This window comes from Tursiops truncatus, chromosome 16 (genome assembly GCF_011762595.2).
Source record: "Tursiops truncatus isolate mTurTru1 chromosome 16, mTurTru1.mat.Y, whole genome shotgun sequence".
Classification (NCBI taxonomy): domain Eukaryota; kingdom Metazoa; phylum Chordata; class Mammalia; order Artiodactyla; family Delphinidae; genus Tursiops; species Tursiops truncatus.
Genome location: NC_047049.1, coordinates 27,803,226 through 27,815,367, shown reverse-complemented (window position 1 = coordinate 27,815,367; position 12,142 = coordinate 27,803,226). Strand labels below are relative to the sequence as shown.

Genomic DNA, 12,142 nt, shown 5'->3' with positions numbered 1-12,142 from the left:
TTAGTATAAAATAGTAATAGTAATATAAAAGGACAGTTATTACATTTGCTTGGCTTGCCTTTTGGTAAGTGTTACACGCAGAGGGGACTGGAAGCCTTTCAGTCAAAGTATGTTCTGACTTCAGAATTTTCCCATTCACTAGAATTCAATCTATATCTCAGGTCAGGTTAACACACCTCACTACCTGCTCTAAAGTGATCCAATCCAGAAAAAAAAAAAAAAGATATCTGTCTTCTAATACAGAAACAGACACCCCAGGTGTCTTAGTGGTGAGTAAAACTAAGAACGCTTGAAGAAGACATGAAGATAACCTGAAGATGACCCCCCCCCCCTTACCTGGAGATGACCAGCCTCTAATGAAACCCTTACCTTGGAGAGAGATGCAGGGACATCCTTGAGGTTTAGTTGCATCAGATTCCCAATGATGGGAAGGGGAGTTGGGCCAGGGGGAAGCCTTCCCCCTTTGTGACTTTTCTTCCACACAAAAAGCAAAACCAGGCAAGTGACACAAATCACAAGAGCAAGAGTAGTGATTTCCAGCAGTGCCATCTCAGCTACTCGATGTTGGTAACTGTCTGGATTGCTTGTTAGCAAAGTCTTGCACACACCCGGGGTATGACCTGCCAGCCAAAGGCTGGTCTGAGTTCTTGGACTTGGAAAAAAACAACCTGGAATTGGTTTTGGCCGTATTTACCTTCCTGAAGCTTGAGATTAGGGAGGATTCATATCTTTCCTACCTCTTGTTCACAAAATCTGCAACTTTTGATTTTTTAAGCCTCTCCATTACATGTACTATTTCCTTTTAGCACTAATGATTCATTAACTATAAAGCTGGGGGATTAAAAGGTACAAACTATTAGGTATAAAATACACGACAAGGATATATTGTATAACATGGGGAATATAGCCAATATTTTACAATAACTATAAAGAGTATAACTTTTAAAAAATTTTTCTAAAGATTTTTTTTTTGGGATGTGGACCAGTTCTAAAGTCTTTATTGAATTTGTTACAGTATTGCTTCTGTTTTATGTTTTGGTTTTTTGGCCACAAGGCATGTGGGATCTTAGCTCCCTGACCAGGGATCAAACCCACACCCCCTGCAGTGGAAGGCAAAGTCTTAACCACTGGACCACCAGGGAAGTCCCTAACCTTTAAAATTTGTGAATCACTATATTGTACACCTGTAACTTAAATAATATTGTACAGCAACTATACTTCAATAAATATATATATATATTTTTTTGTGGTACGCGGGCCTCTCACTGCTGTGGCCTCTCCCGTTGCGGAGCACAGGCTCCGGATGCGCAGGCTCAGCGGCCATGGCTCACGGGCCCAGCCGCTCCACGGCACGTGGGATCTTCCCGGACCGGGGCACGAACCCGTGTCGCCTGCATCGGCAGGCGGACTCTCAACCACTGCGCCACCAGGGAAGCCCAATAAATAAATTTTTTAAAGCTAACAAAAAGGGCTTCCCTAGTGGCTCAGCGATTAAGAATCCGCCTGCCAATGCAGTGGGCACGGGTTCAATCTCTGGTCTGGGAAGATCCCACATGCTGTGGAGCAACTGAGCCTGTGAGCCACAACTACTGAAGCCCACGCGCCTAGAGCCTGTGCTCCGCAACAAGAGAAGCCACCGCAATGAGAAGCCGGCGCACCGCAACGAAAAGTAGCCCCCCACCTCCCCACCACAGCTAGAGAAAGCCCATGTGTAGCAATGAAGAACCAATGCAGCAAAACAATAAATTAAAAAGCTAACCAAAAACTTTTTTAATTGCAATCTACAATGATTGATTTTTAAGTGTTAAACTAACCTTATATTCCTAGGATGAACACCTCTTCTTTCTCATGATGTAATAAAACTTTTCTATTTTGCTGGATTTGATTTGCCATTACTTTGTTAGGGATTTTTGTACCTATGTACATGAGGAATATTGGTTTGCAATTTTGTTCTCTGTAATGTGTTTGGTTTTAATATCAGGTTTATGAGAGCCAGATAAAATAAGTAGGCAAGTGCTCCATTTTTTTTCTTTTTAATAAAAGTTTTAAAATTTTTAATTAAAAGATTAGTATTATTTTTCCTGAAAAGTTTGATAAAATGCCACAGTGAAACAATCTGATGCCTTCCTTGTACGAAAATTTGTTATTAATTTATCTAATTAAAAAAAGAGTTCTAGAAATAGATAATGGTGATGATTGCACAAAATTGTGATCGTACTTAATATTACTGACCTGTACATTTAAAAATGGCTAAAATGGTTAATTTTATGTATATTTTATCACAATAAAGAAAAAAACCCGATTACTTAGTTGGTATTTGAAAACGTTATCTAACTTGTGTTTGCATTTAAGGTAATTAATGCTTTTATTTATTCTTTGAGATAAATCTTACTATTAATAGTAATGTCTCAGAATCTAGACATTATCTTATGGGGAATTTGTTAAAATAAATATTTTTCAAAATCTAAAAAAGTCTACTGTTGTTTCCTACTAATTACAGAAAACATTTAAAAAATCTATTTAGCACTAAAATTCTTGTTTCAACTTTACTATTTTTCACTAATTTCAGAGCCATCTATTTCTCTGTATTTTCCCACAGCAGACTATTTGCTTCCATTAACCAACCTTACTGGCCTGCATTCATATATCCTTTAGCTGTGGGGCCACTAGGCTGGGATGCAGCCATAGCCGATGATGGGTTTGTGCATGAAGAACCCAGGCATAGGTAGCTTAGGGACTTCATATATTAATACATTGCTGTATTCCTTCCGGCACTTTCTGTGAAACCAGTGTCCACTGATGCTTACGCTCAGTTGTTTGCAAGCATTTGTTTGCAGACATTCCACAATGAGGTAAATTATTGACTTTGAAATGTTTGAAAAGTTAGAACTTTAATGTTCTGGACATTGAAAGCAAGTGAATAAACAGAGTGGACTGGTAAACATGTTGGAAAAGGGAAGTTTTAAAATTACCTAATCAATTTCCCTGCTTAAAAATCTTGAAAGCGTTTGTTTTTTTTTTAATTTTTGTTTTTTAATGGACTTTTCCTTTTATTACTAAGGCTTTATATTTCTAGAGCAGTTTCCGGTTCACAGCAAAATTGAGCAGAAGATACAGGGCTCCCATATACTCCCTGCCTCTCACCATGAAAGTCCTGAACCAGAGTGGTATATTTGCATGTGTACGTCCAGTTGTTCCAGCACCATTTGTTGAAAAGACTATCTTTTCTCCATACTGCCTTTGTTCCTTTGTCAAAGATCGGTTGACTATATTTATGTGGGTCTATTTCTAGACTCTTTTCTGTCCCACTGATCTACTTGTCTCTTCTTTTGCCAATACCACACTGTCTTGATCACTGTAGTTTTATAGTAAGTCTTGAAGTTAGGTCATGGCCTCAACTTCATTCTTCACTATTACACTAGCTATTCTGAGTGTTTTACCTCTCCATATATACTTTAGAATCAGTATGTCAGTATTCATAAAATAACTTGTTGGGATTTGATTTGGGATTGCATTGAATCTATAGATCAAGTTAGGAAGAAGTAACACCGACAATACTGAGTGTTCCTATACATGAACGTGGACTATCTCTCCATCTATTTAGTTCTTCATTGATCTCTTTCATCAAAGTTTTATAGTTTTCCTCATATATATCCTGTAGATCCATATTTTGTTAGATTTATACCTATTTCATAGTTTGGGGTGCTAATATAAATGGTATTGTGCTTTAAATTTTTAATTCTGAAATGTTTTGCTTGAAAGATTTCTAACCTTTGGAAAAATCCCTGGTATGTAACAAGACTCAGAAGGCCCACCATGATCCTCTCCCCTCTTGACACCTACCTCACCAGTCTCATTTTTTGGTGCTCCTATTCTCACTGATAATGTTATACCTGTACTAAACTTTGGTCCATTCCTGGAAGGTTCTTGAACTGAGGTCTTCACGTTATAAGGCTTCACATGTGAGCTTTCATTTTTTAAAGTAACAGCTTTATTGAGATATAATTCACATACAATTCACCCTTTTAAAGTATACAGTTCACTTTGTGTGGACATGTTTTAATTCTTCTGGGTAGATACCTAGAAGCAGAATTGCTGGGTCTTACGGTAACTCTTTGCTTAACATTTTGAGGAACTGTCAAAACATATTCCAAAGTAGCTGTACCATTTTACATTCCTACTAGCAGTGTATGAGGATTCCCATTTCTCCCCATCCTTGCAAACAATTGTTATTGTCTGTCTTTTTTGTTACTGCCATTCCAGTGGGTATAAAGTCCTATCTCATCGTGGTTTTGATTGGCATTTCCCTAATGACTAATGATGTTAAACATCTTTCATGTTCTTATTGGCCATTTATATATCTTCTCTGAAGAAATGTCTATTGAGATCCTTTGCTCATTAAAAAAAAATTTTGTAGAATTTTTGTTATTCCCTGATCTTTAACTGGCTAGCATACCTTCTCGTTCTTTATCTCCCCCTTCTCTTTTTTTACACTACCAGTAGTACATTCTTCCCATTTGTATAGCCTCATCATAGTTGGAATTCTTTGATTAAGGTCTACCTTCCCATGAGACTGTTGATTCTAAGAGAACAAAGACTATGTCTTATTCACTATTGTTTTGTTCATTGTTGGTCCAACACTTAACACATTTTAGGTTTCCTGGCACATACCAGGCACTTGAACACTTGAATTGTATTCAGTTTGATGCTCACATTGTTTCTCCTGTTGTGTCAGGAGGGCTGCTGTCTCCACTGAGGTTTTAGGGGTCACCTCCTCTCTGACCATTTGTGCTCCTCTCTTCCATTGGTTGAGGGTTGTCCCTCGGGATATTAATTCTTGTGCATATCTGAGTTGAATACATCTGCAGAATGACTGCAGCTTCCATAGTATGGGAGGAACCCTGCAGTGAAAAACAACATGTTAATTGCCTGCATGGCACTGTTGAGGCATGGGGACCCAGTGAATTGCATTTTAAAATACAATAGCATCTGGTGTTCCCATTGCCTGGAACACATTCCACCATTACCATCATTCTCTTCAGTTGCCTGGCTGCCTCCTGTATATCCTTAAAAATGTAGCTCAGATCTGACACTGCCTCCTAGAAACCACCAGGCTGTGTTGACCCCCACCTGTACTCCTTGCCTCCAGTGTTCTGCCTGCTGTGGTACTTACCACACTATCATACTTGCCTATTTATTTGCTGTACCATCCAAACCGCACCCCCCTCCACCACAAGGCTAAAAGTCTTTTTTGTTGCCTCAGCAACTAGCACATACTAGATATCCAGTAAATATTTACAGAAAGAAAAGGAAAGATTTAAAAATACTTCAAGATAAAAAATTGAAATAGCTGGCGTCTTAGTCTGCTCAGGCCGCTATAACAAAATACCATAAACTGGGTGGCTTAAACATTCATTTCTCAGTTTTGGATACTGGGAAGTCCAAGACCAAAGTGGTAGTAGATTTGGTGTCTGGTGAGAGCTCTCCTCCTGGTTTGCAGATGGCCTTCTTCTTGTTGTGTCCTCATGTGGCCCAGCGAGACATCTCTTCTTATAAGACATCTCTTCTTATAAGTAGACATCTCATCTACTTCTATTTATGAAGGCTCCACCTTAACAACCTAATTATTGGGTTGGCCAAAAAGTTCCTTCTGTTTTAAAGTAAAAATAAAAGACACATTTTTCATTTTCACCAAGAACTTTATTGAACAACGTATTCACCATTTTGTTCCACTACCTTCTGCCATTTTTCAGGCAACTTCACAATTCCATCTTCCCAAAATTTTTTATCTTTTTGAGCAAAGAACTATTCCAGATGCCTTTTACATTCTTCCAGGGAATTGAAATTTTTTCCATTAAGAGAATTTTGTAAAGACCGAAATAAATGGCATTCTGAAGGTGCAATGTCTAGTGAACACAGCGGATGAATCAGAACTTCCCAGCCAAGCTGAAACAGTTTTTGCCTGGTCATCAAAGAAACATGCGGTTTTGTGTTATCCTTATGGAAGATTATGTGTTTTCTGTTGACTAACTCCAGACGCTTTTCATGGAGTGCTGCTTTCAGTTGGTCTAATTGGGAGCAGTACTTGTTGGAATTAATTGTTTGATTTTCCAGAAGGAGCTCATAGTAGAGGACTCCCTTCCAACCCCACCATATACACAACATCACCTTCTTTGGATGAAGACCAGCCTTTGGGGTGCTTGGTGGTGGTTCATTTCGTTTGCCCCACGATTTCTTCCTTTCCACATTATTGTACAGTATCCACTTTTCATCACCCATCATAATTTGTTTTAAAAATGGAACGTTTTCGGTGCACCACAACTACTGAGCCTGTGCTCTAGAGCCCGCGAGCCACAACTACTGAAGCCCTGAACTTAGAGCCCGTGCTCCACAAGAGAAGCCACTGCAATGAAGAGTAGCCCCCGCTCACCACAACTAGAGAAAAAGCCCGCACACAGCAACGAAGACCCAACGCAGTCAAAAAAACAAACAAAAAAAAAACGGAGCGTTTTCATTATGTTTCAGTAGAGCATGGCATGTGGAAATACGGTCAAGAAGGCTTTTTTCGCCTAACCTATGTGGAACCCAAACATCAAAGCGATTAACATAACCAAGCTGGTGCAAATGATTTTCAACACGTGGTATAATGTTGTTTGTTCTCAATTAGTGTCTGGATTTGATCGCTATCAACTTCAACTGGTCTGCCTGACCGTGGAGCATCGTCCAGCAAGATATCTCCAACACAAAACTTTGCAAACCACTTTTGACACGTTCAATCAGTCACAGCACCTTCTCCATACACTGCACAAATCTTCTTTTGAGTTTCAGTTGCGTTTTTACCTTTCTTGAAATAATAAAGCATAATATTCCAAAAATGTTGTTTTTCTTCCATCTTCAATATTAAAATGGCTACACAAAAATTCACCAATTTTCATAAGCTTTTCTTCAACGCACACTGATATGACAGCTGTCACAATACAAACTAACAAAATTGTTTTGAAAGAATTTAAAGACAACTAAGCAGGGGTTTCCCTGGTGGCGCAGTGGTTGAGAGTCCGCCTGCCGAAGCAGGGGACATGGGTTTGTGCCCCGGTCCAGGAGGATCCCACATGCCGCGAAGCAGCTGGGCCTGTGAGCCATGGCCGCTGAACCTGCGCGTCCAGAGCCTGTGCTCTGCAGCGGGAGAGGCCACAACAGTGAGAGGCCCGCGTGTTGCAAAAAAAAAAAAAAAAAAAGACAACTGAGCGCTACTAGAGCCATCTTATGGAAAAAAGCAAACGAACCTTTTGGCTAACCCAGTATCTGTCAAAGGCCCCACCTCCAAATACCACCACATGGAGCATTAGGGCTTCAACATGACTTTTAGGGGAACACATTCAGCCTGTAGCAGACGGAAGGTAGAAAAATGGATAGAAAGAGGTAATAGGAGAAAAACATGAAAGGCACTAATTCCAAAGAAACGTGGTAAGGAAAACAAGTAAAATGTCATTCCGAGTTATATAATAATGGACACTTGGGGGAGTGAGCAGTGAATTAACAGTAAATTAGTTTAAAATGCTTACACAAAGACAAGAGACCAGAGGATAGCCGAGAAGCTGGCCCAGCTTGTTGAGATGTTCCTGGAGGGCTGCGGTTGAGATTTAAAATCCAGCTAGCTTAGGTCACTGCTGCTGAAGACATAATTCAATGTATGTTTTCTGATGCACTTGTATGTATCAGGCACTGTGCTCTCTGTCCATCACAGGAATTTACAGGCTACTCAGAGACAAACATATATCGACTCCAATAGGCTGGGTGAACTAATGCACCCCAACAAACACCACGTGCAAATCACTATTCCAGGTGCATAAACAGATCTTGCTGAACCCACTGAAGAGCTCTGTAAGAATATGTAAACAAGTTCAGAGATATTAGGTAATTTCCCATGGTTACACACTAAGCCCTGACGTGGACACTCTAGCCTAACTTCTATGTCCTTTTTTCCCCACTACTCACTTACCTGCCTTTCACATTCATCCTTTTGTTCTTTCACACAACGTAACTGACCAACTCATATGGGCCAGGCACTGTGCAAGGCATGAGCAACAGATACCATCCCAGGGAAGAGCATGGTCACAGTCCCTGCCCCCCAGGGAGCTAAACATTTGTGAGAACAGACATTAAGCAGGTAATGTGAGGCGTGTGGAGTGTTACAAACAGGGAAACGTGGGGTGCTGACCTGAGCAAGCAGTTCCGGAAGACCTCTCTGAAGAAGTGAAGACTCTTTAGGAGTTAGCAAAGTTGGAGCTATAAGGGAGAAAAAGCAGGCCAGGTGGATGGAATAATACATGCAAAGGGACAGAGAGAAGGTACATTCAAGGACTTGGGCTGGAGAGGTGTGTATACACTTGGGACTTAATCCTAAAGCAATCAGAAGCCACAACGTCTAATTCACAGAATTCCTTCCCCACAGCAAGAGGCAGAAATCACTTAATCCTAAATCACTTCATTTTAAGACGTACCAAAAGCCTACAGGATAATTAGTTTGAATTAAATTTCCTTGGTTTGTAGCCACAGATGTAGGATACTATGGGGTTGGATCCCATAGGAACCCGAGTAAAAGGGCTGCTTTCCCCAGCACTCCCAATTATCAAGCCCTGATGCCCCAACAGCACTGTGAAATTGTCCCCAGGAGGGAATGTTGAGAGCTTGAGCAGAGCAGGTCCAACCCTGGTTCCTGGGTTAACATCTGAATTAGTGAGGTTAATTATATCATACCATTGCCAGTTATAATTTATACAGTTTGTCTTTTCTCCACCTCAGGATAATGTCCCCTCCCCTCCTCAGTGTAAGTATTTCAGCTCTCAGGCAGTCTCCGAGGGGCACGATGCTCCATCCTCCCTCTTCCCTCCTCTGCTGCTGGCTGCATCCCACAAGGAATCAAAACACCCCCTGTTAAATTCCGTGAGTCAGGAAAGAATGGAAATCCTGCTTTCAAAATTCTTACACGAGGCTTCTGGGAAAAGTGTAAGGAGAGCGTCTATAGTTAAGTTAAAGTAGTAAATAAACTGGCTCCGAGCTGAAATGGGCAGGACAGCCTGAGGAGCAGGTTAAGCAACAGAGAAAGGAGACATATGGGAAAAACACAAATCACTGATAGTAAAATAATTTTATTTAGTTTCTTTTTTAAAAAAGGTAGCATTTCACATATAAATTTAGACTTCAAGATTACCAAAAGGAACATCCCTGAAGGTGGGGCGGGGCGGGGGCAGACTTTGAGCCCCAGTGAGCACAGGGAAGCACATTCCACGGAGAGTTTAAGCAGAAGTCCTTTCTTGAGAACTTCACAGTGCTACTTCCCTGTTCCTCAACTCTGCCACCAGAGACTGTGGTTTGTAAGAAAACCCATATTCATCACTTTGGGGCAACAATTTTTAGCTCATGGGAATAGGAAACATCTCTAGGAATGAAAGCACAAAGGTCAATGATCCAGGGCTTCCCTGGTGGCGCAGTGGTTGAGAGTCCGCCTGCCGATGCAGGGGACACGGGTTCGTGCCCCGGTCCGGGAAGATCCCACATGCCGCGGAGCGGCTGGGCCCGTGAGCCATGGCCGCTGAGCCTGCGCATTCGGAGCTTGTGCTCCGCAACGGGAGAGGCCACAGCAGTGAGAGGCCCGCGTACCACAAAAAAAAAGAAAAAAAAAAAAAAAGAAAAAAAAAAGGTCAATGATCCAGATTTCCCACAACAATCATTATTTATATGCAGCAACAATATATGACAGGTAAAGAGTTTATTATATTGTTCCAAAAATCTTTTAAAAAGGGCTAGAGAACACAAAATTCATTCATAAAGAGAATGTATATAATTAAATGAGCAAAAACAAAAAAATTATTCTTTCCATATTACAAATGCCTTTATAGGATAAGGCCCTGGGAAAAGACCTCAAATCTGGGACTCCTTTCCCGTATTAAGTGTCTGGCACAACCCAGAAGCTGTCATGAGACTGACAGTTAGCTTAAAGGTTTCTGGAAGTGGTCCCATGACTATTCTGTCTGGCTTGAACACAGTGTACACAAATGGTGTCTTAAACTGCGTAAACTCAGGCCTAACTACAGGGCACACTGATTCAAGAAAGTTAATCTTAAGATTAAAAAAACATCCAGATGAAACATCTCCCATAGCCACAGGCTAACTCTGTCATCCTCTCATGTAAGTTTAAATCCACTGGCTGCCTAGGAAGTCAGTGGAATAATCCTGATCTCCTAGTTGAGGTGAAAGCTGCGGAACAACTTAGATTTCAGCATCTCAGGGCCAGGAGGGAAGGAGGCAAAGATGACCAAGGGTGCTTTCTAGGTTACTCCTTGATCCACCCGGTGGGCTCCTGATGAGTGTTGAGAAGGAGAACCCGTGGGCCAGTAACCATGGCAGCCCCAGGATCTGACCTTTAGGCAGAGGTACCGGGGCAAATGAATGTACCCCAAATCCAGTTTTAAAAATAAAAACTTCCTGCAGTTATGATACAACACTGTGCAGTGAACAGCTAGGAACTGGATGCTGCTTCTATTTCTGGTTAAAGTCCTGTTCCACTCTTGGCCAGAGCTGAGAGGTGACATAGAAGGAGTTGTCTGAGCCTAAAAACCAGGCACCTTAGTCACACATGGCCTGGGCAGTGACAGAGATAGTCATCACCCAATGGAGGGGTATGTATGGCCCCCAGAGCTTTGGTTCAAAGCAAAGGTTTCATCTCACCCAAAACTTCAAACTAAGCTCTATCTCTGAGCCTACTAATGCAATAAACTAATGATTAGGAATCTCTATGAAGAATCTCTGATTGGGTGGCAAGGTGCATGTCCCAGCAGGCCACCATCTTGACTCTAGGAAAACAAAAAGGTGCAAATCGTATCAAGTAAATAGTTGCTCAAGTGGAAGATCATTTCCTGGGGAACTTCAGCGGACTAGATGCTACTCACATGGATGAATGCTGGGACTAGACCCAAAAGAGAAAGCCTGGGTCCTGGCATAATCAGTCTTCTTTACACTTACCACATCCTGGCCGCCTTTTCTCTGACCTCCTATCTCTTGAATGACTGAGCACACATTTCCCCGGGGACCAATGTAAACATTATCCAATAGATCTCAGCTTAGAAAAACACAGCTTGTTAAATATTTAGTGTTTAACATTCCAGTGCAGGCAGTATGTTAGCATCAGATTTTCCCTCATTCATGAGTACCAGTTTAGAAACGAACATACACAGGATATTTGATAAAACTGCACCTGAAAAGACCATCTGGGTGCCAGACAGCTGGCTCTATCCTGCAATCAGCTGATAAACCAGGACTACCACAGGAAAGGCAGAACAGACGGAGCATGAGTTCTCTGTAAATCTGAAGTCGTATAACCATCGTTCCCACTTAACCCCTCGGGCCATATCTTGATATGGGAGAACATTTCCACCTGTTGCATCAACCTGTGCTCTCCTTGTTTTGGATGGGGCTCTCTCCGGAGGGCTCAAGAGCCTCCTTAGAGGGGAGAGAGCTTTTTCTTCCAGTCCTAACCTCTGAATATTTCAAAGCACAAGAGGAGTCCACGAACATGCTAGGGATGTTGCTGCCAAAGTAGATCTTACTGTTAGAAGCAATGGCCTGGTACCTTTTGAGCTCCAGATATTCCGGGGTCAATTTGTGCTGTGAGAGGCAAACAAGAGCAAAGGCATCAGAACACTTTGGTGCAATAGTCACTGCTCTCTTTCCTTACACAGATTTTCCCTATTGTTCTCCTGAATATCATTCCTCAATTGTGAATTGCTACCAATGACCCTCTCTCACTTTGAAGTGTGGCTATCACATTGACAGCATTTTTCAGAGTGGCATGAAACTACTGCCCCTTTCAGCATAAGGCTCACAACAATGACAAAGTCTTGACACTTGTGCCTCGCCAGCTTTTCCCATGACAGATTTGGATCCCTGGTTTGGAAACTGAAATTTCTCATCTTGCCTTCATCTTGACCAAATTCCGTTCTGTTTCTATAGAGTTGTGTCCTCCAGTATGTTAAGTTTATTTCTAAATTTACACTGGATTTCAAAGCACTGACAACTCTCGTTCTGACAAGCTACCGTATCTTCAGACTTCTGAATATAGATTATGTTGTTCCTTCCTAAATGG

The 12,142-nt window shown here is 41.4% G+C and overlaps 2 protein-coding genes across 5 annotated transcripts in view; both read right to left on the bottom strand.

Moving 5' to 3' along the window:
- The window catches only part of LOC101317363 (cytochrome P450 2C23-like), a 40,541-nt gene extending 32,704 nt beyond the window's left edge, over positions 1-7,837 (bottom strand). The window contains exons 1-2 of one of the 2 annotated variants that reach the window (XM_033842094.2): positions 7,563-7,837; positions 4,714-4,901 (exon numbers count right to left, since the gene is read on the bottom strand). Coding sequence is in view for 1 of the 2 variants with exons in the window: in XM_019939818.3 (XP_019795377.1) it covers positions 370-549 (180 nt within the window). In the remaining variant the exon portion in view is untranslated. Of the gene's footprint in view, positions 1-369; positions 1,421-4,713; positions 4,902-7,562 lie in introns of those variants that run through there. The other variant, XM_019939818.3, reaches the window with a different exon arrangement.
- Positions 7,838-7,896: 59 nt separating this feature from the next.
- Positions 7,897-12,142, bottom strand: part of ERLIN1 (ER lipid raft associated 1) — a 37,149-nt gene continuing 32,903 nt past the window's right edge. For 2 of the 3 annotated variants that reach the window (XM_019939813.3, XM_019939815.3), the window contains exon 11: positions 9,130-11,664. In XM_019939813.3, the coding sequence (XP_019795372.1) occupies positions 11,443-11,664 (222 nt within the window). In that variant the 3' untranslated portion in view covers positions 9,130-11,442. Of the gene's footprint in view, positions 8,287-9,129; positions 11,665-12,142 lie in introns of those variants that run through there. The other variant, XM_033842095.2, reaches the window with a different exon arrangement.